The sequence below is a fragment of the Delphinapterus leucas genome, chromosome 17 (genome assembly GCF_059928025.1).
Source record: "Delphinapterus leucas isolate spDelLeu-1000000601 "Yukka" chromosome 17, BTC_Dleu_Yukka2, whole genome shotgun sequence".
In the NCBI taxonomy this organism is placed as follows: domain Eukaryota; kingdom Metazoa; phylum Chordata; class Mammalia; order Artiodactyla; family Monodontidae; genus Delphinapterus; species Delphinapterus leucas.
Genome location: NC_143145.1, coordinates 18,512,849 through 18,540,161, shown reverse-complemented (window position 1 = coordinate 18,540,161; position 27,313 = coordinate 18,512,849). Strand labels below are relative to the sequence as shown.

Sequence of the window (27,313 nt, the reverse complement as noted above, 5' to 3'; positions counted from 1 at the left end):
AGTTTTGGAAGTTTTAAACACAGCAATCAGAGAAGAAAAAGAAATAAAAGGAATCCAAATTGGAAAAGAAGAAGTAAAGCTGTCACTGTTTGCAGATGACATGATAATATACACAGAGAATCCTAAAGATGCTACCAGAAAACTACTAGATCTAATCAATAAATCTGGTAAAGTAGCAGGATACAAAATTAATACACAGAAATCTCTTGCATCCCTGTACACTAATGATGAAAAATCTGAAAGTGAAATTAAGAAAATCCTCCCATTTACCATTGCAACAAAAGAATAAAATATCTAGGAATAAATCTACCTAAGGAAACAAAAGAGCTGTATGCAGAAAATTATAAGACACTGATGAAAGAAATTAAAGATGATACAAATAGATGGAGAGATATACCATGTTCTTGGATTGGAAGAATTAACATTGTGAAAATGACTCTACTACCCAGAGCATTCTACAGATTCCATGTAATCCCTATCAAACTACCAATGGCATTTTTCTCAAAACTAGAACAAAAAATTTCTCAATTTCTATGGAAGTACAAAAGACTCCGAATAGCCAAAACAAGCTTGAGAAAGAAAAACAGAACTGGAAGAATCAGGCTCCCTGACTCCAGACTCTGCTACAGAGCTACAGTAATCAAGACAGTATGGTACTGGCCAAAAACATAAATATAGATCAATGGAACAGGAGAGAAAGCCCAGAAATAAACCCACGCACATATGATCACCTTATTTTTGATAAAGGAGGAAAGAATATACAGTGGAGAAAACATAGCCTCTTCAATAAGTGGTGCTGGGAAAACTGGACAGCTACATGTAAAAGAATGAAATTAGAAAACTCAATACACAAAAACACCATACACAAAAATAACCTCAAAATGGATTAAAGACCTAAATGTAAGGCCAGACACCATCAAACTCTTAGAGGAAAACATAGGCAGAACACTCTATGACATAAATCACAGCAAGATCCTTTTGATCCACCTCCTAGAGAAATGGAAATAAAAACAAAAATAAAAAATGGGACCTAATGAAACTTAAAGGCTTTTGCACAGCAAAGGAAACAATAAATAAGACGAACAGACAACCCTCAGAATGGGAGAAAATATTTGCAAATGAAGCAACTGACAAAGGATTAATCTCCAAAACATACAAGCAACTCATGCAGCTCAATATCAAATAAACAAATAACCCAATCCAAAAATGGGCAGAAGACTAAACAGACATTTCTCCAAAGAAGATATACAGACTGCCAACAGACACATGAAAGAATGTTCAACATCATTAATCACTAGAGAAATGCAAATCAAAACTAAAATGAGATATCATCTTACACTGGTCAGAATGGCCGTCATCAAAAAATCTACAAACAATAAATGCTGCAGAGGTTAAAGTGAAAAGGGAACCCTGTTGCACTGTTGGTGGGAATGTAAGTTGATACAGCCACTATGGAGAACAGTATGGAGGTTCCTTAAAAAACTAAAAATAGAACTACCACATGACCCAGCAATCCCAGTACTGGGCATATACCCTGAGAAAACCATAATTCATAAAGAGTCATGTACCAAATGGTTCATTGCACCTCTATTTACAATAGCCAGGACATGGAAGCAACCCATGTGTCTATCCACAGATGAATGGATAAAGAAAATGTGGCACATATATACAATTGAATATTACTCAGCCAGAAAAAGGAATGAAACTGAGTTATTTGTAGTGAGGTCGATGGACCTAGAGACTGTCATACAGAGTGAAGTAAGTCAAAAGAGAAAAACAAATACCGTATGTTAACACATATATATGGAATGTAAAAAAAAAAAGAAAATGGTCAGAAGAACCTAGGGGCAAGACAGGAGTAAAGATGCAGACCTACTAGAGAATGGGCTTGAGGATATGAGGAGGGGGAAGGGTAAGCTGGGACAAAGAGAGAGAGTGGCATGGACATATACACACTACCAAACGTAACATAGATAGCTAGTGGGGAGCAGGCACGTAGCACAGGGTGATCAGCTCAGTGCTTTGTGACCACCTAGAGGGGTGGGATAGGGAGGGTGGGAGGGAGGGAGATGCAAGAGGGAATAGATATGTGGACATATGTATACATATAACTGATTCACTTTGTTTTAAAGCAGAAACTGACACACCATTGTAAAGCAATTATACTCTAATAAAGATGATAAAAAATATCCTATGGGATGCAGCAAAAGCAGTTCTAAGAAGGAAGTTTATAGCAATACAATCCTACCTCAAGAAACCACAAACATCTCAAATAAACAACCTAACCTAACACCTAAAGGAACTAGAGAAAGAAGAAGAAACAAAACCAAAATTAGCAGAAGGAAAGAAATCATAAAGATCAGAACAGAAATAAATGAAATAGAAACAAAGAAGACAATAGCAAAGATCAATAAAACCAAAAGCTGTTTCTTTGAGATAATAAACAAAATTCATACACTATTAGCCAGACTCATCAAGAAAAAGAGGGAGAGGACTCAAATCAATAAAATTACAACAGACACCGCAGAAATACAAAGCATCCTAAGAGACTACTACAAGCAAGTCTATGCCAATAAAATGGACAACCTGGAAGAAATGGACAAATTCTTAGAAAGGTATAACCTTCCAAGACTGAAACAGGAAGAAATAGAAAATATGAACAGATTAATCACAAGTAATGAAATTGAGATTAAAAATGTTCCACAAACAAAAGTCCAGGACCAGATGCCTTCACAGGTGAATTATATCAAACATTTAGAGAAGAGCTAACACCCATCCTTCTCAAATTCTTCCAAAAAATTACGGAGGAAGGAACACTCCCAAACTCATTCTGAGGCCACCATCACCCTGATTCCAAAGCCAGTCAAAGATACTACACTAAAAGAATATTACAGACCAATATCACTGATGAATAGATGCAAAAATCCTCAACAAAATACTAGCAAACAGAATCCAAGAACACCTTAAAAGGATCATACACCATGATCAAGTGGGATTTATCCCAGCAATGCAAGGATTCTTCAGTATACGCAAATCGATCAATGTGATACACCATATTAACAAATAGAAGAAGAAAAAATCATCTCAATACATGCAGAAAAAGCTTTTGACAAAAATTCAACACCTATGTATGATAAAAACTCTCCAGAAAGTGGGCATAGAGGGAACCTACCTCAACATAATAAAGGCCATATATGACAAACCCACAGCAAACATCATTCTCAATGGTGAAAAACTGAAAGCATTTCCTCTAAGATCAGGAACAAGCCTAGGATGTCCACTATCACCACCATTATTCACCATAGTTTTGGAAGTCCTACCCATGGCAATTAGAGAAGAAAAAGAAATAGAATAAATCCGAATTGGAAAAGAAGAAGTAAAACTGTCACTGTTTGCAGATTACATGATACTATACATAGAGAATCTTAAAGATGCCACCAGAAAACTACTAGAGCTAATCCATATATTTGGTAAAGTTGCAGGCTGCAAAATTAATGCACAAAAATCTCTTGCATTCCTATACACTAATGATGAAAAATCTGAATGAGAAATTAAGGAAACACTCCAATTTACCACTGCAACGAAAAGAATAAAATACCTAGGAATAAACCTACCTAGTGAGACAAAAGACCTGTATGCAGAAAACTATAAGACACTGATGAAAGAAATCAAAGATGACACGAACAGATGGAGAGATATACCATGTTCTTGGATTGGAAGAATCAATATTGTGAAAATGACTATACTACCCAAAACAATCTATAGATTCAATGCAATCCCTATCAAATTACCAATGGCATTTTTTTTTTTATAGAACTAGAACAAAAAAACCTTAAAATTTGTGTGGAGACACAAAAGACCCCAAATAGCCACAACAGTCTTGAGGGAAGAAAAACAGAGCTGGAGGAATCAGACTCCCTGACTTCAGACTATACTACTAAGCTACAGTAATCAAGACAATATGGTACTGGCACAAAAACAGAAACATAGATCAATGGCACAGGATAGAAAGCCCAGAGATAAATCCACGCACCTATGGTCAACTAATCTATGACAAAGGAGGCAAGGATATACAATGGGAAAAAGACAGTCTCTTCAATAAGTTGTGCTGGGAAAACTGGACAGCTACCTGGAAAAGAATGAAATTAGAACACTCCCTAACACAAAAATAAACTCAAAATGGATTAGAGACCTAAATGTAAGACCTGACACTATAAAACTCTTAGAGGAAAACATAGGAAGATCACTCTTTGACATAAATCACAGCAAGATCTTTTTCATCCACCTCCCAGAGTAATGGAAATAAAAGCAAAAATAAACAAATGGGGCCTAAGGAAACTTAAAAGCTTTTGCAAAGCAAAGGAAACTACAAACAAGACGAAAAGACAACCCTCAAAATGGGAGAAAATACTTGCAAACGAATCAATGGACAAAGGATTAATCTCCAAAATATATATACAGCTCATGCAGCTCAATATTAAAAAAACAAACAAACTAATCCAAAAATGGGCAGAAGACCTAAACAGACATTTCTCCAAAGAGGACATACAGATGGCCAAGAAGCACGTGAAAAGCTGCTCAACATCACTAATCATTAGAGAAATGCAAATCAAAACTACAGTGAGGTATCGCCTCACACCAGTTAGAATGGGCATCATCAGAAAATCTACAAACAACAAATGCTGGAGAGGGTGTGGAGAAAAGAGAACCCTCTTGCACTGTTGGTGGGAATGAAAATTGATACAGCCATTATGGAGAAGAGCATGGAGGTTCCTTAAAAAACTAAAAATAGAACTACCATACGACCCAGGAATCCCACTACTGGACATATACCCAGAGAAGACCATAATTCAAAAAGACACACACACCCCAATGTTCATTGCAGCACTATTTACAATAGCCAGGTCATGGAAGCAACCTAAATGCCCATCGAGAGACGAATGGATAAAGAAGGTGTGGTACATATATAGAATGGAATATTTCTCAGCCATAAAAAGGAACGAAATTGGGTCATTTGTAGAGATGTGGATGGATCTGCATACTGTCATACAGAGTGAAGTAAGTAAGAAAGATAAAAACAAATATCGTATATTAACACATATATGTGAAACCTAGAAAAATGGTACAGATGAACCAGTTTGCAGGGCAGAAATTGAGACACAGATGTACAGAAAAAACGTATGGACACCAAGGGGCGAAAGTGGCAGGGGCGGTGGTGGTGTGATGAATTGGGAGACTGGGATTGACGTATATACACTAATATGTATAAAATGGATAACTAATAAGAACCTGCTGCATAAAAAATTAAATAAAATAAAATTCAAAAAGAAAAAAAGGAGGCAAGGGAAGGAAGGGTAAAAGATATAACCAGTGGTGGGCTTGGACTGGCTTGTACATGCTTGGGAGAGTAGATTTTGTGCTTCTCTTCCCTTTGAAACTCCATCTTCAGTGACAGCACATTTGTCACTTGAAATCAGCCATAGTACAAGCATTTACACCTCTGAAAACAGCAAACAGTACAAGTGAGGGCTTTTCATTTTCCCAGAAAGCCAGTTTACCTGCACACCGTGGGGTGAACCCAGAATTTTGAATTTGGATGACTAACTGCATAGAGATTTTGGAGATGATGTGAGTTTGATTTGGGGCCTGTTGAGATTATAGTAACAACTGGGAACAGTCTGACAATGTGGCAAATTCCATCTCTAAATGGCACTCACTATCCTTTTGATAGAGAGGATAAAATGTTGTTCAATAAATCTATTACACTGCCTTGGAGTTGAAACAAAAAGATGAAATTCTTCTGAAGACACATGTTTTGCATTATACATGTAATTTCATTGCAGAAACACTAAAAACGCCATTGCTTTATCAGTAAAAGGTTTTACAGATATGGTAAAGTTTCCTATGGATCAAAGAGTAGCTAAGCCACAAAACAAAATAATGATTCAGCTGACAATTCGTGTTAACACAAGCTCATATCATCAGGGAGACTCAGGGAGAAAGAATTGTTTGCTGTTATTCTGGATGGAAAGCAGAGTGAGGATGTGGGATTTCACAGATTTCATCTTTTACTTGAACTCTTAAGTTGGAAGATCTTTTCCTTTCTGTGAGAGATATTCTTTCAAAAATTAAAACAGTTTATCTTTTCAGCAGAGATTTGTGAAATCAATTATGCAGCATCAGTAAAGTACAATTCAGAGGGTGGTGTTTTGTGTGAAAAGATGTGAATGACTTATTCAGTGACACTATGTTGCAAAGCAGTATTGCTGCATGATCCCAATTTTGTATTAAAACCTATTGTGTCTGTGCATTCAAAGGCTGGAGGAGTAAAATGTTTAAAACAGCTATCTCTGCTTGATGAGTTTACAGGTTGCTGTTTGTTTAACCCTGTTGCTGTGTATCTATTTTTGCTGTAGAATTATGAGAGCTAATAAAAAATGTTGATACAATAAGAAAAGATACACTGTCATGCTTGGCTGAGTGCAGTGTCACAAGTAACTTGACAATTTAAAATTTTACAGGGTGTCCCTGGAGCAAAGGGAGAAAGAGGAGAAAGAGTAAGTATCCTCTGGAGTGTTGACCAGCCGCAGCTGACTGCACATCTTTTGTTGCATAAGCCTGATAAAGGATAACCATTTACTCTCATGATTACTCATTGCTCTAATACCACTCCTCTTCCCCCTCTCCTCAACTCGCTTGGCTGTGAGCACATTTTCAAGGGAAAACCACCCTGTGGGCTAGAAGTCAGGAGTGCTGGCTTCTAGTTGCAGATCTGCTACTATCCAGCTAGATGACCTTAGGCCGTTTCTTTCAGGCTAAAATGGAGAGAATGAAACTCATCTAGCTCACAAAGTGGATTTAATGAAGACATAATATAATGGATGTGAAAAGGCTTCAGAAAAGTAAAAGCTCTATTCAAAATGCCAAGCGGTAGATTGAGGCTTGTGTATTTCCAATATGGGAACCAAGGAAGACAAAGGCAGCATGGAATCAAAGAACTGGCTGTGAAACTTAGATCAGTTTATTTTAGGGGTCTTCTATATCCTTTGAGAAATTGTGCCACTGCTCATATAATTGTGCTGTCGGCTCTAGTAGAAACAGCAGTGACCTTGGGCTCATCCAGTTACCTCTGTGAAAACTTGGGCAGTATGTTTAACTCTGTTCATCTGTAAGATGGATTTAACATCTTTCCTCCGAGTTGCTATTAGTATTAAGTAAGCCACTGGTTGAGAAATTGCTGTATTTTACAAGCTCTAAAGAGCGATAAATAAGGCATTAAATATGTATGGGTTTATTACAAAACTAGTAAATTTTTTAGAATCTGTGGCCAGAAACACTTGAACTTTTTAATTTCATAAAGGCTCTCAGGAACCTTGTACCATGAGTGCCAGATTGCTTACACCTTCTCCGTGTGCACCATGGTGGTCAATCCTACCTGTTGCTAGGAGACAAAGAGCCTAGGTTGGGAACAATGGGTCAAGTCCCATTTCCATCCTGGAAGTCCTGCCATTGGCTGGGCTTGTGGCTGAGAGTCAGCAGTCTGCTTTTTTCTCATCCAGGGTGACCTACAGTCTCAAGCCATGGTGAGAGCAGTGGCACATCAGGTGTGCGAACAGCTCATCCAAAGTAAGTGCATTATAGTTACAGATGTTTTTTTATTACACGTCCAAATGGGAATTTGCCTTTCACACAAGCGTAAAGACTAAGCTTTGTCTTGTTGCAGAAACATAAGCTTTACAGATGGCCATCACTAACCCATCTAAGTGATCATTACATATTACCCTAGAGTTCTGCATAGATGGTGCAGAGACCAAATTCCTCTCTGTTGTTTGTCCAAAAACTCTCTGTTTGCCCATATAGGTTTAACTTGACTGTCCATATCAAATCTTTTATTTCTTCTTCATCTCTCCAAATAGATAGATTTTTTTCTCAAGTCCTCAGCACTTGAAAGCTGCCAAGCTAAGGCATCAGAAGCTACATTCAAGCCCCTAGATTTAAATCCATATCTCTTTCTTACCCATTTCTTTTGGTTGGCCCAAGGCCCTTCCCTTTATTCTTTAAGATTCATACCAGAAAAAATGCAGACACACAAACATACATGCACACATGGGGACAGGCTTCATGTGAACATTTGACATGATACTTGGGCTCCGTGCCAAAAATTACACTGGAACACACTTTATATCACACCTGTCCCATTTCTTCATTTTAAACTTGAACTTTCCCACAGGCCAGTATTTCAGTTACTGATTCATGCTCATTCACTTACATACCCACGCATCTGTGCATTTCTCCCCTGCCCACTGACTTTATATTTTGTCTCCGTAATCTAACCAGAGGGTTACTAGAGTGGGCCCTTCTCTCTGCCAGTCATTTGTTTAGTTCCACAAAGATCTGAGGCCACATGGAGATGAAATATTCCTCTCAAACCCAGACAGCTCTGGCCTAACTCTGCTGCCAAGCCCCCTGGTTCTGTAGCATCCACCATCTCCAAGGCCAACATTACCTAAGCGGCTGCCTTAACAGCTTTGAGGTTATATTTTTTTAACCTGGGAAGTTTGGGAATCCTGTAAGTGTCCAAGAAGATGCTATTGGCTGGGTCCAAAATTCCATCTGCAGTAGATAAACCCAGATCTCATCCTGCAGAAAGCATGGAGTGAAGGTCTACAGGGGCTTGGAAGAGTTTTCATTAAGACGTAAATCTTAGGGCAAACTGAATACAAAGCTACTATCTTCAAATGTAGTAGTAATGCTCCCTATATTTTAACTTTATTTCATTTTGTATTATATTGCCCAAACTAGTGGTTGTGAAAGAATTTATCAGTTAAATGAAACTACTTAAGTTTAATGCCAAAATAGGATCTCTGAAAATACAATTAATTATAAAAGGGAAACAACATTAAGTAGAATATGTCCAAAGCTAACCTGTACCTTGGATTATTTTGTAAGTTTCTCATTTCAAGTATACACTGTAAATGGGTGGGTAATGATTTTAAGGAAACCTAAGGGTTAAATTCTCATATGACTCACTGACTATAATATAAGGAAGATTTCACAATAGTTGCTATCTTATTCCACTGTAGAATAAAAATCTTATATAAATATGTGATTATTTGAAACATGCCCTAAAAATTGAGAGTCCAAAATCCAGTTTTTCCCATCAGCAATTCTCAGATTCTTGTGAATAACTTCTAGGAAATAGAAACCAACAGGGGTTATACAAGAGCTGAAACATGTCAGTAAAATAGGGAGGCCCTGCCTGTCAATGTCATTGTCAGAGGAAAAAAATAGAAGAGATTTTATGCCAGTCTATGAGCAAAACCCAACCCACCCAGAAGCTTTATTTCTGGTACCTCACTCATCTGCCCACACACCACTTCACGTTTCTCTGGGCTTCTTATTTCCTTCCTTAGGCTTCACCTCAGAACTTGATTATCATTTAGCATATAATTCCTCACATGCTCAGTTACCTGGTTTTTAGTCCAGATCTGAATTATGCTAGGAAAGTTTATGTAGGAAGCTGTGTGAGACTGAGGTGATGACAGCTAGAGAAGTATCAATAATAAAGGATGGCCCTTTTATCAAAGGAGGAAGCTCAAAAAGCAGATGTGGAAATGTCTGATCCCACCCAAACATTCATGAACATGCCTACTAATGGCTCCTGGGTCATCAGGAGGCCAATCCTACTTACAGTCATGGTCCTATGCTTAAGAACGCATTGACTATATCTTAGAAATCATCCCTCTAAAAATGGTTACTATTCTTTATTTAGGGTTGAATGTTTACAAAGGAATAAATGACAGTCATCTGGAAAGTTCACTTCTTTGGGAAAATGTTATCTCCTGATGATGCTGAAAAATGGGGCATTATGGTATCAAATACTTTCTCAATCTATACTTCTAATTATTAAAATACATTCTTCCAGGCACAGCTGAATTAAGGGATTCTGGGAGAGAGCGCCAGATTTTTTTAAAAAATAAAGCTATTCAGAGTTTCTGCAGCTGGGACCCAAGTAAAGGTTTCTGCAAAAAGCCTTGGCAATGAAGAAATGAGTTGAAACAGAGCACTTGTCTGGGGATTACTGAGCAAGAGGGTGGAACAGGCTTTGTGGGTTGGAAAAAAGACATATTACTTGGGTGGAAATCGCTGGGGAAAAGGGGCAGCTGGGTGAGGATTTAGGGGTCAGATAAATGTTGGGGGTGAAGATAAAATTTATGATTTCTGGTCAGTGATGTTTACTGAGATGCTGACGTGAGCTGTGGAATTCCAAACACATGAGATGCGACTTGAATACAGTCCAGCTGTTAATATCATCCAAAGTAAAATGCAAAAAGTTTTCAGTTGGAAATCAACTTATTTCAGAGGGATGTGCTTCTTCCTATTGGTGGGTGTCTAACAGAATTGTTTGGAACCTTGACAGATAATACCTTCAGTTCTCCCTTTCTACGTGTGACAGTTCATCGAATGCTTCTTTGTCCTTCGTGTCTCAGGTCATATGGCCAGGTACACAGCCATCCTCAACCAGATTCCCAGCCAGTCAACATCAATTCGGACCATCCAAGGGCCTCCTGGAGAGCCTGGGAGACCAGGCTCACCTGGAACCCCTGGTGATCAAGGACCCCCAGGTGCCCCAGGCTTCCCAGGAAATACGGGTGTGCCAGGGACCCCAGGAGAACGAGGTAAGCTGGACCACTCCTCTCACTGAGTGCGCCGAAACAAGAGTGTAACGGTGGTGCTTATGCAATGATAAAGTTCCAAATAATGGACCTAAATTAATTCTATTCCATCTATTCTTCAGCTTCTTGTTTATTAATTCCCAATATTGAGAAAATTGAGTAATCTACAAAACGTTTATTAAGAGCCACGTCTGCTTGTATGCAAAGGGAGGATCAGAAACCCCAATTCACCTCTAAAAGGCTTTTGAGCTTATGAGAGAAAGAGGTCCCCACTAGATGGATGAATTAAAAAAAATATGCCCATCCAGGTAGAATTACAAAATGATATCCCACTCTGGACAGATGTAGCATCAAACATATGTGTCAACTGAAAAAAAAGCACACACACACAACCTAAAAGTTGAGAATTATGTTTTATTTGGCGGACTCACTGAGGACTTAAGCCTGGGATGCAGCCTCTCAGATGGGTCTGAGGAGCTGCTCTGAAGAGATGAAGGAGGACCTGGATTTGTAGGAGTTTTGCAACAAAAACCAGGTAGTGGGAACATCAAAAGAGAACTGTTAATTAAGGAAAAACAGGCATCTCAAATTAATGAATTTAGCACTTTCCTATGAATGGGAAGATGCAAGAGTCTGGGCTCATTGAAATCATTCCTTTGATACGAACCTTAACTACCTAGAGCCAGTATTCTGTTCTTTTCCATCCTGAATCTCCTCAGGGTGCACTGTTGGGGGCAGCCGTAGTGGCTGCTGGCTTGATGGACACAACATCTTTTGTTTGCTCATATGGCAAGCAGCATTCTTTGTCCACATGTGTCATGGCAAGTAGAGAGCTCACTTCCTAGGTCTGGTACATTTTTTTGTGCAGTGCCCATACCAGACAATGGTCAGCCTTGAGGTAAGGCATGAGTCATATCAACATATGATTTACATGTGCTTATGTAGACCATGCCAGTTCTAAACTTGAAATTAAATACTGTTTGTGGCTCATCTTCCTATAACATGAGGCAGTATTTTATTTAACAGTTCCATGGGCCAATGTTTAATCTTTCCTACTAAAGTTTCTTTCCAATAGAGATCCTACTTAGCCTTTTCTTCTACCCTTTACAGGTCTTAGCAGTGTTGTGTAATACAATAATGGACTCTTTTGACTGATTTTCACCCTATTCTGTAATTGGCCAAGATCTCCCACTCCAGAAGCAGATCAGATCAAAGAGAGGTGGGAAAAGAGGTTACATATCAGCCACAAAGAAAGTGATAGGAAAAGAGATAACCAATAAAAGTATTTTCTAGGACACAATTTTATGGAATGTAGATTGGGAGAAAAGCTAACTAGTACCTATCTGCTCTTGTGAGTCATATTGCTGTAATGAGATGGGTAGGATATACTTCTTTGATCAAATTTGAGATGTAAAATGCAGATTACCAAGGTAATATCTCATGTTTATTCTTGATCCATGCCAACAGGCCATGTGCATTTCTGCCTTTGCACTTTTGGACACTTTGTTCTTCCCCCTTTGGAAATGTCCTTTCCTTTCCCTGCCTTATGTGAATCTCACTCTTAGTTCAAGGCTCAGCTTAACCCCTGTCTCATGCATGAAGTTTTTGTTGATTGTTCTGGACCAACAGATGTCTCCACCCCCAGAATACCTGATGCTCTGACCATCTCTCCCACCCATTTTAGCAGTCATCACATGTTAATGAACAGCATGATGGCAGAAAGCAGGGCTCAGGTCTGAATTGCTTTGCAATAATAGGTCCTCATCAGATAATTGTTGCTTTGATTGCAACCCAGTTCTGATTTTCCTTTCTAAAGGGTTTTCCTGTGCCAGGGTACTAAATCAGCAGATGTAGAGAAGGACATAATTTCCTCGCAGTGTACCAACGATCTGGCAGCCAGGAAGGTGGCCACCTCTGTCAACAGGACACCCTCTAATGGGGTTGGTGATGGATCAACTGTGACTCAGGGAGCACAGAGCCAGCGCCTGAGTCACTCTCGGCAAGTCACAAGTTGTCTTTGTTCTTTTTGGAAGTCCTGTCCTCATTCCTGCCAGACTGAGTCTTTCCTGCTCTGCAAGAACACTTGAATGCTTAGATCAGAGAAAAGTCAGCCAAGGATCCTCAAACAGTGGTCCAGACAGCCCTCGAAATATGAATTTCCATGATATAATTTTCTGACATACATGTATGTATATATTCCGAAAGAGTATAGTAGATAAGCAAAATCCTGTATTTCACAAACACAGGATGACAGTAAGAGAAAGTGAGAAATGCCCTCTGAGCATGAGGGAAGGTGATTTTGGTTGTTCACCAACTGGGAGGGTGTGCTTTGGGGTTTAAGGTAGGGGTTTATAGGCCAGCGCCCAGGGGACTTTTCATTCCCAGCAAAGTATTTCAATCCTGTTGCAATTGGGATTCATGGTTGCAAGGAAAACAATAATTTTTTTAAACAAATATTTATTGAAGTATAGTTGATTTACCATGCTGTGTTAGTTTCAGGTATACAGCAAAGTGATTCATGCTTTGATATTAGCCTTGTGGTCCAAAAACCCAGAAAAGATTGATACAGAAAAATGTCTGCCTTTCCACAAAATCAAAACAATAGAATTTTAAAACTGAAGAAACTTCAGCCATCTTTTCTCCTGACCCTCTCATTTTATATAAAAAAGAAGCTTATAAAGATATCAAGGCCCAAAGAGGCTAGAAGTCAGCCAATGTCAGGACTGGAAATAAAAACCAGAGCTCAGTTTGATTTTTTTTCTGTATAAAATATGATTATCACTATACTGTAGAATACAATTTTAAAAGGACACTTTATTATAATGAGTAAAAATAAGTACTGTTACTAGGCGGTGTACTTAGACAAATAATAAGCTACAAAAGAAAGACTGAAAGAAATATGGATGTTAAGATTCTGGCATAGCATTGAGGGGAACCCCACTTTCTGCTGAGTCTTCATAAAAAAAAAAATTCATGACTCTATTGATATGGCTAATTTTTCACCAGAAGTACTCCATCTGATTATTCTAGTTTTTCAAACTTCTTAAAACATAATGAACAAGAAGAAATACACTTTACATCATGATGCTGTATGCATGTGCATGTCTGTGCATTCAAACTTATATAACTGAGGCAAATAGAAATAATACTTTCCCTTACTATTGTTTCCTGTTTTCTTTTGTTAAAAGGCTGAGGGGCAGCATGGGGAATCCTGTTCAATACTCTGTAATAACCTATATGGGAAAAGAATCTGAAAAAGAAGAGATATATGTATAACTAAGTCACTTTGCTTTGCACCTGAAACTAATACAACATTGTATATCAACTATATTCCAATATAAACATTAAAAAAAAATGGCTAAGGGGCACCTTTGGATTTTATGACCTCAGTTTGAAATACACTGTTCTAGTTCAAGATCTTTGATTAACGCCATTCTTTTTGTTTTTGTTTTTGTTTTGCGGTACACGGGCCTCTCACTGTTGTGGCCTCTCCCGTTGCGGAGCACAGGCTCTGGACGCGCAGGCTTAGCGGCCATGGCTCACGGGCCCAGCCGCTCCGCGGCATGTGGGATCCTCCCAGACCGGGGCACGAACCCGTGTCCCTTGCATCGGCAGGCGGACTCTCAACCACTGCGCCACCAGGGAAGCCCCTGATTAACGCCATTCTTATCATTGAAATATCCAAAGAATATGCATTTTTAGAGAATAGAAATTGCAAACATTCCTTCCACATCAGCTCGGTGAAGTAGACGACCATTCACGACTTTCCTTATTTCCTAACAGAAGACTGTATTTTCACTCCATCTGATTGTCTTTCTCGCTCTCATTAACCCTTTGTCTCCTTAAAGTATTTTTCATAAGATTGTGTGGAACAGTCTCTTAGCTGTCTTCTCCCATAGGTTGTAATAGAGAGAGAATCCTCAGACTTTAATGATTCAAAGAGATCCTGCAGCTCACGTTGTTCCTCCAAAGCTTAAACTCCAGCTGAGACTTGGCTGATTATTGGCACCCAGAATTGAAGGGGTTCCACTTGCATCACAGAAGCAAAATGTGACGCGCCTGCTTTCTCTCCTCACTGTTAACTTATGTCAAAGAAAAGCGATTCCTCCATGGACTAGGCTACATTTTTGCTGCCTTTCCCCATTAAACTCTGCACCATCTTCAGGTAAATGGCTCTGTAGCCTGGCTTCCAAAATTTAGAAAAATGGGTGGGATCAGCTCTGAGGTTCCTCTGTTGTTCCCTGAACTGTGACAATTGAGTCCTAACTATTCTGACCTTAACTCACTCTCCAATTAGCCTTGTGTGACTCTAACGAGATCCTCTTGACAACTCAATTTCTAATTGTGATCTCTGCATGTCATTCCCAGATGACCAATCTGTTTATTTCCTTTTTCCATTTATTTAAATGTTCATTATCCACACTGATATCTTGAACCATCTATGAACCCAGACAACAGTAGCTTAGTTGGTCTAGAGTCCACAAAATTCAGTTTACTTATTTATCTGAAAAGAACTGGGAAATTTCCCTGATTTCAGTCTTCATGCAACTCCTTCAGTTTCCATGATTCTCCAAAATATACTGGATCAGAGGAACCATCCAACTAAAGATTTTCATGTTTAGATTGTATATCCATAACAGCTGGAATTCATAGGTGGTTTATTTTCTATAATAAATCAACAAATATTTATGAAATTCAAGGTTTATGTAAAGCTCTTGGCTGGGCAGTGTGTGAGATAATACTATGATTTATGGCTTTTGCTTGTTATGTTAGGCGCCAGATGCATCTGGCAATATTGTGCTCGGTCCCATATATACAATCTCATTTGGATAAAATAGAAGACACGGTTTGGATGAGGAAAGAGTATGATATATTCCTAAATGTACAAGCAGGGAGATGGCAACTGCTAAGCAAGTTATATGGAAAGTACATGCTGTCAGAAGTTAGAGGAAGACAGCACTGTGGCCTTTGATAAGAAATGGTGCTATCATTTATTAAGCAATTACTTAATAAGCCAGCAGTTGCTTAGTACGTTATTAATGTTCATAAAACTTTTATGAGATCCGTATTAGCCCCATTTTTAGGTGAGGAAACTGAGGCTCAGCCAGATGGTCAATTGTCACAAAGGCCACACAGCTGAACAGCAGGGGACCAGAATTCAAACCCAGATGTGTATGATTCCAGAATATCTGTGCTTGCTCACCTCTGCCCTGTTGTCACCTTTAAATTCATTGCTTGGCAGGGGTTTCACAGAGGAGGCCAGCACTGTGCAGGGTTTGGTGAACCCTGTTTCACTATGGCTCCTAATATCCACAGTTCATAGCATGTGAACTGCTAGACTAACCAGTGTCTTAGTGGGTTGTAGTTGTACTATTTGCAAGCTTCTTAATGCACTCTGTTCTGCTGTGTTTGGATAGCCTTGGGGCATCCGTGACCCGGCAGATGACCAGCTTTGAGAAGTCAGGTGACCTGTTTTGGGTACCTACGAACATGATAAAGACACTTTTTAAAAAATTTATTATTTTTGGCTGCGTTGGGTCTTCGTTGCTGCACGTGGGCTTTCTCTAGTTGCGGCGGGTAGGGGCTACTCTTCGTTGCGGTGCGCGGGCTTCTCATTGCAGTGGCTTCTCTTGTTGCGGAGCACGGGCTCTAGGCACGCAGACTTCAGTAGTTGTGGCACGTGGGCTCAGTAGTTGTGGCTCATGGGCTTAGTTGCTCCACGGCATGTGGGATCTTCCCGGACCAGAGCTCAAACCTGTGTCGCCTGCATTGGCAGGTGGATTCTTAACCACTGGGACATGAGGGAAGTCCCTGATAAAAGCATTTTTTACGGTTATATATTTTGGCACTTGACAATTCTTCTAGATTTTAGCATAGGCCCAGTAGGGCAGTAACTTATAGGGAAATTGGTCATGGATCTGGCAATAGAAGTTACACTTCTATTATAATATCTCAGCCTGGGGGCAAACAGGGAGAAACCTGGAACAAAGTAATTTAATCTTGTTTCACTTCTGATATTTTAGAAGAGAAACTGTTTTCACCTTACTATGTGTGATGCTGCTTTAGCTGGAAACAGCATGATGGGAGGGAAAGAATGCAGTTTGGGGCATCAATCACATATGGGTTAGGATCCTAACTTTGCCACATACTAGCTGTGTAATCTTGGCTGCTTAATCTTTCTGAATCTTCATTCATTCATTTAACCAGCACTTACTGAGCATCTACTACATGTCAGGCCTGGTGCTGGATGTTAACAGCATAGTGGTGAAGAGGGGATACAGCTCTTGCCTTTTATGTACTTAGCATAGAGACAGATATTAAACAAAAAAATACATGAGTAGCTTAATTTCAGTTTTTATGTGTTATGAAAAAATGTAGGTTGCTCTATGAACATGGAAGAGGGGACTCTGACTTACTCTGTTGAGTCAGTGCTGTTTTAACCGAGACCTGAAAGTTTAGGAGTTTGCCATATCAGTAAGAAAGAAAGTCAGAAGAAGACATTCTAGGCAAAGACAGCAATAGCATGTGCAAAGGTCCTGAGGTGGGAAGGGACTTGAAACCTATAAAGCCATGATTCTCAGCCCTAGCAAACATATTGTCTCCTATTTATAACAAATAATTTGCAACATTTCTGTTACTGTTCTAAACTGAAATTTATAGATAATAAATATTACCTGCCTTCACACATAATTTTAAAAAAATAGAGTGTCGTACTATGTAATATAAAGAAGTAAAAGGAGAGTAATTTATGGTCAAATACTTTATTCCAATATACAGATTTCCAGCATAACTACAATGGAAACATAAAGAATAAATCAAAATGTACCTGTATTTAAGAATTATTAAAATGCAGCAGTTCCAAATTCAAGATGATATAGTTGAGCTTTATCAATTACTTATGTCTCTGCATTTGTCTCTATTGTGTTCACAGTGAAGATCTATTAAGATAGCAAGTACATCATTGGCATCATGCAAATAAATGTAAATTACCTTCTCCTACTTTTTCAGGCACATGTGTTTTGGTTAACACATCTCTTGATTTTTCATTATGTCTTTTTTCCTACTAGACGGGGTCATGTCTTTCCCTATGCCAGCACCTGAAAAAAAAGTTTACTGGAAATGACTGGAAGTTATCATTGCAAAGACTTTCCCTTTGCTGGACTTCATTGGTTTCTATAAATTTCATGAGCACTTTACGTCTACTCTGTGGGATCAAATCTTTTGGATGTAAGAGCTCTAGTCACTCCAATATTATTATTGAGGATTAAAAAATATTAATATTGGAATGTCATTTTAATCAACAGAAAATATCACGTTTGTCTAAAAGCTTGATGCTAGGGCAGTTTCTAACCTCTGTTGGCTCTCAGGATTAATTTGTTATTGTTCTTTGAGGATAAAATCCCTGAGTGACTCTTGAAGTTGGAAAATGTCTCTCCTTGAGCTTTCCCTGCCACCGAAGACCAAATTTCTAATGACTGGATGTAAAGAAAGACAATCTTTAAAGATCAATTTTTATCAGTCAGGTTCTGTGGTTAACTTGAAAAAGATTATCTTTGTTTCAGAAAATGAGAAAAGGGGGATGGGAGAAGGATAAGATGAAACACAACTGAACTCCCCTAAGCAAACACAGATAGAAAAGGAATCGGCCATCTTCTGGTTGCCGTTAAAGTCAGTGACACCACCTTTCAGAGACAAAGAAGTGGCTGTCAGGGCAGCAGATGACACACTAAAGCTAACACTGAGTCCCTTATGCTCGTGCCACAGTTTACTGTGAATCCACAGGGCTGAGAAAAAGCTAGGTCCCCAGTGGATTCAAAGCTGGGTGAGAGAAGTAGGGTTCTTATGTTCAATTCCTGTGGTTGAAAAGAGCTGTTGGCATAGACGATACATTTGGCAGAAAAGTTTGGTCACAAATTCAGAAGTGAAGCATAGTAGTTGTGAGCCAGGAATGCCTCAATGGTAAGCATCTGTGAAACTTCTTAATGTCCCTTGTATCCTGGTTTATTCCTGGAAAAATTCTCTTTATGGGGCAGATCAACTTGATGAAAGATAGAGGGCCAGTAGAGCTCTCATAATAAGTTACTGGTTGATGCTTAAATATTTACAAGTCTTCCCTGTGATGTTGTATTATGGTTGATACTCAGCTGCATGAGACATCGTCTTTCCATTGCTGATAAAAATCTGCTGAAATACATGTTTGTCTTCTTCCTCTCTTGCTTTCCTATCCCCTCCCTCTCATATCCTGAGAGATGAATTCCAGAGAAATAGTTTTCTCTTTTCACACCCATTAATTATCCAGTAAAGTCCAATTTGAATGTCCTTTGGAACAATACCTTTCTCTGAAGGTTTGATGGATTGTGTTTTCCTAATGTATAGTGACCTTAAGGCATTGACAATGAATGCTCTTTCTCTTTATCTCTTTGTACCATCTTTTATTTTGTAGGTTGTTGTTTTTTTTTCCTGTTACAGAGTGACCCTTTGCATTTACCATGGCTGCAGAAAGAAGCCCTATGTATTGATCTATTACTATGAACAAATTACTCTAAAACTTAGAAGCTTAAAACAACAAAACATATATAATCATGGATTTTATGGGTCTGGGATTCAGGAATAGTTTAGCTGGGTGCTTCTGGCACAGGGTCTCTCATGAGGTTGCAGTTAAGATGTCAGTCAGGGCTACAGTTAGCTGGAGGCTCAAATGGGGCTGGCAGATCTACTTCCAGGATGGCTGGCTCACTCACTATCAGGAATGATTAGCAGGGTCTCAGGCCCTCCCTGACTGCCCTGCTTATATTTGCATGGGAAGGATAAGTCTCTCCATAGGGATGCTTGGATGTTCTCACAGCATGGCGGCTGCTTTCCTCAGAGCCAGTAATCCCTGCAAGAGAGCAGGGATGAGTCCACAGTACCTTTTGTAACTAGTCCTAGAAGTCACAGCTTTACTTTCATCATATTCTCTTTATTAGGAGGGAGTCACTAAGCCCTGCCCATGCTCAAGTAGAGGGGGGCTAAGCTGTACATTTGAAGGGAGGAGCATGGAATTTGTGAATATGTATTTAATCACATTGTTCTAAATTCAACCAGGGTTTTCTGCCCTTGCCATGTAACCACGGTGATGCTTTCATCTGTAAGAATGATTTCCACGCAGTCTGACTTCTAGCACACTTGTGAAGGGTTGGCTCATGTTGTGTCTGCCTGTTTTTGCCATTTAAATGGGTGTCTTTCTCCCCCACCTCCTTTAAAGTATTCAAATGCCAGATGTAGCTTTTTAGAGGGAAATATAAGATGTAGATTTAAGTACCTTGAAAGAGTAGCACCTATTGGAAAAGGCTTTTTTTAGACTAACACTTTTCGTGTCCCTCCTTCTGGAATTCATTGTAATCAGGATAAAATCATTTGCCAGTCAAACACAAAGAATTATTTTAAGAAGTCATTGACAAATTAAAATTATCATTAAATTGTGTCCCCACTCTTCGTACTACTGTAATATGACTATTACAATAACAAAAAACTGTAACTGTTGTTTCGTTTTCTTTTTGCCATGAAAACTGATATAGTTGTTTCTGTAGCTTAAATTTTTTTGGAAATCCTTAATTGGAATGTCTGTGTAGTAGGTTGTAGCAGATTCTTTGCATTGGATTTCAGTCCTTGTCTTAGGTAACGGGTAATATGCTGGAAATACTGCCCAACGTTAATGCCATCTCAGGAAGATATCTTTGTGTAGTCCCAGGTTATGTTTCCCAGTCAGCTTCACTTCGAGTCTGTACCCTTTGCTCTAGCCAAACTGAATTACTCAGGGCTCTCAGTATGAGTCAGCTTTTGCTGCATAACAAACCACAAAAATCTCAGTAACATACAGCAATAGATATTATTTCTCACCACATGTCTGTGGGAGGCAAGGGCAGCTCTGCTCTGCTGGGGCCCTGGCTGGGGGGGGGGTGGGCAGTAGCTCCCTAGACTATGTTCTCCTCATGGCATTGGCAGAAATAAACAGGGCAACCCACCCACCAGTCATATTTCAAACCTCTGTTCACATCATTGCCCACTGATATCCCATTGGTTGAAGCAAGTCACACGGCCAAGTCAAAATCCAAGGGATAGGGAAATGCATGAGCCTGTTGCAAGAGAACAGATGCATAATTCTCTTGCAGAATAGTGAAGAATTCAGACCACTATTTCGGTTTACCACATCTTCATACATGCCTTTTCCTTTCCATACTCAGGGCTGATTCCTGTTGTGCCCTGTTCTTATAGCCTTTCATGGATTTTCACATGTTATTCTGACTCCCCAGAGCTCTCTTTCTTCCTCTGGCTCAATCAGACTCAAATTTTGAAACTCATCTCAAGAGTCAGCTCTGCCAGACCACTCATCCCTCACTGTGGTTTATTTGTTTGGCCAGTGTGTTTGTTGTTGCTACACTACATTATTCCAACTGGATGAACAGGTGGAAGATCTGAGTAACATCTCTCTCATTTGTACTCCCTGGTCCCCAAACACATGCCTCCATCATAGCAGTTTCCCATTATATTGTAATTGTTGCTGTACTTGTCTGTCTTCCCACCGGACTGTGAGTTCCTTGAATGGGACTGTGCCTTTCATCTCTGCATCCCCCACAAAGGAGCCTGAACACATATTTGACAAATGAATGGATGGCCGATCCCTACCTCATTACTGTGTAAAACATGTTGTTTAGTGCCAAGGTAGAATATACTTTCTTGAATTGTCCTTTATTGGTTTCACCTCTGTTAATCCTGTTTCACCGATGAGACTACATGCTCCCCACAAACCAAATTTAATGTCTGTTTTCCTTTTATTCCTCATAATACCTGTTATCTGATAGCTATTTCATGACTCATAAGTGATTTATGGTGTTAACTACCACTTGGCTAGCGTTTTGGCTGCCATTTCTCATTCAACCCTAGAGCCATGATAAAAGCAGAAGCCCATGTGGTTTAGTTCATCAATCTAAAGACATCCTGTTAATAGCCAATGACTGCCCAGTTGACAACGTCAGCATTTTCTTCAAATCATCATCATATAATTTTAGCCGGAAAAGCAGGGTGAAATTTTTAAATAGAAGTTTTGGTTATACTGGATATATTTTATATGCATTTCCTAAATGCATAGGAAAAGCATTGGATTTTTCAGTGCCCAAATTTAAGTGTGTCTAATTTAGATGTCTGTGGTAAAAAGGTCAAAGGATCTTCTGCCTATATTGCCTCTGTGTGTGTGTGTGTGTGTGTGTGTGTGTGCACGTGTGCACACACAAATCTGGAAATAGAGAAAGAGAGAGACTCCCTTTACTTTATTTTTTATCATTTTTTCTTCCAGTTTTATTGAGATATAATTAACATACACTGTATAAGCTTAAGGCATATAGCATAATGATTTGGCTTATGTACGCCATGAAATGGTTACCACAGTAAGTTTAGTGAATATCCATTATCTCGTATATGTACAAAATTAAAGAAATTGGAAAAATGATTTTTTCTTGTGAAAATATTTTTCTCTTAGGATTTACTCTCTTGACAATTTACATATATAAGCAAGCAGTATTAATTATTTTTATCATGTCATACTTTCCATCCCTAGTACTTATTTATCTTATAAGTGGAAGTTTGTACATTTTGATGTCCTTCATCCAATTCTCTTTTCCCCACTCTATCTTTTAAATGTAGAAATGCATTTTGTCATTTTCTAAATTTCTGGCCTTGAACATAAACAAGTGAAATGGAAGTATACCATGTACTAGTTTATAGGATAAAACTAAAGCTGTTTATATTAGCTATGAAAAACCATTTTCAGTGAATTTTTTGACATGGCTTTTAAAGCAATAAATACATTATAGTAAATAAGTATACCAAATGCATTTGTGTAGATGGGTGAAAACATACATAGAGAAGATATATTCATTAACCCTTTCCATTTTCATTGGTTCTAGATTTAACTTTGACATTAAATTATTATATGAATATAGCAAAGTAATTTGACTTTTCTGGACTTTTTACTAGTTCAGAAAAACATGATGAGGATCCAAGATATAGGATGTATTTACCTTAATAGTGATTCTTCATGCTTATTATGAAGGGCTGTTGGCTGTAACACATTTTGTTTTAAACTCCATAGACCCTGGCCTTGTCCCAATACCCTGACAAAACTCCCTTCTTTTCCGAGAGTGGAGAGCATCACATCACTTTTCAGTTCTGTAAAGAATAAAGACCAGACCAAGCTCTAATTTAAATATCTATTTAAATACCATCAAATGGCTGAATTCATGCTGAACCTACAATACTCATTTTTTAAGCTATAGCAACTGGCTCATTTTCCTGCTAACTTTGTATCATTTATAATTTTCCCAACAGTCAGCGCTGGAAATGATATGGCATTTGAGGAAGAGCAATCAAAACTTTGGAGCTGAAAGTGATAGATTGGCGTTTGGTCTGACATTCTTATTATGTACCTATGAGGTCATAATATCAGTGGCAAAACTAGATGGACAAAACACCAGGATTCCTGGTGCCCTATTTAATCTCTGTTCTCTTTTGCTCCACCCCTGCAGCTGTGAACTGTCAACCTGCAAACAAGGAGATAGGGTTAGTGTGTGATGATGAGCTGGGTACCTCATCATCTTCTCTCCTCTGTCCTCCCTTCTCCCTCCTTCACTGCCTCCTCCCTCTGTGCTTCCCCCTGCCCTCCACTGCCCAAATGTAAGTGTGTCTAATTTAGATGTCTGTGGTCAAAAGACCTGAGGACCTCCTGCCTATATTATCATGTCTCTGAGCGATAGAAAACATTGAAGTGCAAACTATCCTGTTGTCTTGCTCTTGATCTGGTGAGTGGGTCCCTTTGGCTACTGGGTAGCACTACTTAATGATTCAGTGCGTTTTCCTCAGCTTTTCAGTGGGACTACCACAGTGGTTTTTTTGTTTGTTTGTTTTGTTTTTTGTGTGTGTGCGGTACGCGGGCCTCTCACTGTTGTGGCCTCTCCCGTTGCGGAGCACAGGCTCCGGACTCACAGGCTCAGCGGCCATGGCTCACGGGCCCAGCCGCTCCACAGCATGTGGGATCTTCCCGGACCTGGGCACGAACCAGTGTCCCCTGCATCGGCAGGAGGACTCTCACCCACTGTGCCACCAGGGAAGACCACACAGTGTTTGTTGGTGGGGTTGAGCTCTGGGATTCTGGTCCACCTCAGCTAGTTGTATTGCTTTGTAGCATCCAGCAGAGGCAGACCCAGGTTTTGTGGGTCCCGAAGCTTAAACAGTTTGAGTTCCTCTTTAAGAAAAATAGTATGACTTACTACAAACAAAAAAAAAAAGGGGTAGGTAGAAAGTATTGAAGGAGTTCTATGCACGTAAGGGCTCATATTCAAATTCAGTCTGATACACAAAATTTGTCCTGACGTGACCTAGACCACTCCCCAGCCAGCAGCCGCCAAAGCTCTTCCAAACCATTTCTAGCTCCCCAGGTACTCCCTGTTCTCTCTCATCAGCAAGCCTTTGCATGTGCATTTCCATCCATCCCTTCTTTCCTTGCCTAATGCCTGCTGTTCAAGACTTAACTCCGACGGTCAGCTCTATTGGAAAGCGTTCCGAGATCCCCCACAGGTGCCTCAGTTTGATGCCCTCATATTTTGTTGTTGCAATTCTCATACCGCATTATAGCTACTCGTTTGTCTGTTTTCTCTACTGCATGGTGACCTGTGACAGGCAGGAAGGATGCTTTTGACTCTGAATTCTCAGTACCTGATATTAGGACTGGACTGGGAGTTTGCTTTCGGTTTGCTCCTCTCCCTCCTTTAGCTGTGCATCACTGTGTTTCCAGGCTTCTTTGCCCTCTGCTCCTGAGCAGGTTCAGCCAATGGGAGGCACTGCGGAGGATTAGAGGGTAAGAGGAGGAGAAAAGTCAGACTATTTCTCCTCTTAGCCCCACCCCTGCCTCCTCTGCCACTCCAGCTGTGGCTACAGCCCCTGTGTGGCTCCTGCTTCCACTGGAGCGTCTCTCACTCTCACTCTAGATCCTACCAGAAAGCTCCAGGCACACCATTTCCTCTCTTTGTCCCTGCACACCTAGGGGTGATAGTTGCTTCCTGCTGTTGCTAATGTTATGGGTTGCCTCATCATTTCTATTTGGTTTCTCAGTCCTTCTGTCACCCATGTAACCAAATCCCTGTATTAAATTCCCTCTGCCTGAAAGATCTAGAGTGGTTTACCATTCCCTGGCTGAGCCCTGAATTATAGAGGCATACTAGATGACTAGTTGTTTTATGAAAAAGGCAATAGGGAGAGGGACCCTTAGCAGTGGTTTGCAAAGATTCTTTTACATTTAAAACCAATATGTAGGGGCTTCCCCGGTGGCGCAGTGGTTGAGAGTCCGCCTGCCGATGCAGGGGACACGGGCTCGTGCCCCGGTCCTGGAAGATCCCACATGCTGCGGAGCGGCTGGGCCCGTGAGCCATGGCCGCTGAGCCTGCGCGTCCGGAGCCTGTGCCCCGCGACGGAAGAGGCCACAACAGTGAGAGGCCCGTGTACCGCAAAAACAAAAACAAAAACAAAAACCAACATGTATTTTCCAGTCTTGGCCACCGTAGCACAAAATGTGGAGCTCCACATGCTGGTACTAATCCTATGGGCCAAGCATGTAAAAACAGCAGAGCCTGGAAAAGGACATAAAATACTTGTTGGATTGAGTCCAATTAATCTGCCACCTTGTAGCTAGGTACTTGATCCAGTACCTTGTACCTAGCAGGCATTCAAGCATACATTGAGTGAAAAACAGACTATACTTGGAATTTATCACCAGCCATTTCCCAGGCAACAGACAATATAATAACATAGCTGAAGCCTTGTCTCACATTTTCTGTGGCTTCTTGGTAGAATTACAATGAAAACATTACCCAGGCCTTGCATATCTGCCGGGGCATAAATTCTGAGAGTTGCTCAGAATGTCTGGAATAAAGAGGGAATGTCTCTGCTCCTTGGAGTAGCATGAGACTCCAGCCTGAGTGCTTGGTGTGGTCATGGGACCATAGGAATGGGTAAAATCTTCCCACTCAGAGGCCAACAGGCCAAGGAAAATAGGAAACTGATAACCAAAGGCCAGATCCTGGGCAAGTCATCAGTGTGAACAGGATAAATCCTATTAAAATCAACCCCAAGTATTGCTCCGAGCAGAGGGCAAGTGTGTAAACCAAGGGAAGTAAGTTGAAGAAATATGATAACCACAGGGCTGATTTCTGAGTGTGGGACCAGAGAAAATGTGCAGATTGATTGGACAGGCAGTAAAGGAAGCCATGACTAGAGCAAACAAGACAAACTCAGCCTCTAGGTCCAGCTTGGGATGGAGAGGCCGGGAGTGTTGTGGTTAAGTGTATAGGCCTCAGAATCAACCTGCCTATGTTGAAATCTTGGCTCTGTTACTTACTAGCTAAGGACAAATGACTTAACCTCTCTGAATCACAGGCCTCTCTTAGGGTTAACAGCAGTGCCTGCCATCCTGGTTCTTGTGAAGACTAAGTGAGTTTGTACATGTAAAGCATCTAGCATTCAAAACCTGGTGAGGCCATTTATAGGAATAGCTGACACGCCAACTGGTCACACCCTTGGTTTGTCAAAATCTGTAATCAGACCTTGTATTTCATTCATTCATCGTATTTCTTGAGTGACTAATATGTGGCTGGTACTAGGAATATAACGATGAACTAGAACAAACATGTCTCTGCCTTAGTAGATCTGTAAAAGAAAATAGTGGAGGGTCAGTGTTAGATTAGTAGTAAGGGAGAATCAGGTAGCCCTGATGTGGTTTCTCATGAGACTTTTAAAAAAGAAAGAATATGACAAATATACCACTCTACTGAGGGATGTTGATAATGGCGGAGGCCATGCAAGTGTAGGGGGTGGGGATATTCGGGAACTCTCTACTTTCTATTCAGTATTGCTGTGAACCTAAAAAAGTAAAGTCTATTTTAAAAGTTTCAAAAAAGGAAGAAAGAAGAGAGTAAGATCTTAAAATCTTAATGAGAGTAAGATCTAAGAGAGTAGATCATAAAAATTCTCATTAAAAAAAAAAAGAATGAACGAATAAATAATAGAAAAGATTTTATTCTATTCTAAATATTTTTGGTAACTCCACAGAAAACTAAGGATATTTTAATCTTAGCTAAATCATATTTTTAGTAAGTTAGATCTTCATCTATATCAGCTATGCTCAATTTTTTCAAAAATTTTATTTATTCATTTTTGGCTGCGTTGGGTCTTCGTTGCTGCGCGCGGGCTTTCTCTAGTTGCAGCGAGCGGGGGCTACTCTTCATTGTGGTGCGCGGGCTTCTCGTTGCAGTGGCTTCTCTTGTTGTGAACACGGGTTCTGGGCACACGGGCTTCGGTAATTGTAGTGCGTGGGCTCAGTAGTTGTGGCTCGCAGGCTCACTAGTTGTGGAGCACGGGCTTAGTTGCTCCGCAGCATGTGGGTTCTTCCCGGACCAGGGCTCAAACCTGTGTCCCCTGCATTGGCAGGTGTACTCTCAACCACTGCACCGCCTGGGAAGTCCCTATGCTCATTTTTTTTTAAATGACAGAAACTTAAATTTAATTGGAGTCCATGATACTCATCTCTACATAACGCTAGTAGTTAATATTGC

General features: G+C 39.9%; 1 protein-coding gene across 4 annotated transcripts in view; it reads left to right on the top strand.

Annotated features, from left to right (window-relative positions):
- The window catches only part of COL14A1 (collagen type XIV alpha 1 chain), a 230,376-nt gene that overhangs the window by 193,823 nt on the left and 9,240 nt on the right, over positions 1 to 27,313 (top strand). For all 4 annotated transcript variants that reach the window (XM_089898775.1, XM_089898774.1, XM_089898773.1 and 1 more), the window contains exons 42-44: positions 6,522 to 6,557; positions 7,560 to 7,626; positions 10,491 to 10,679. In XM_089898775.1, coding sequence (XP_089754901.1) covers positions 6,522 to 6,557; positions 7,560 to 7,626; positions 10,491 to 10,679 — 292 coding nt within the window. The remainder of the gene's footprint in view (positions 1 to 6,521; positions 6,558 to 7,559; positions 7,627 to 10,490; positions 10,680 to 27,313) is intronic.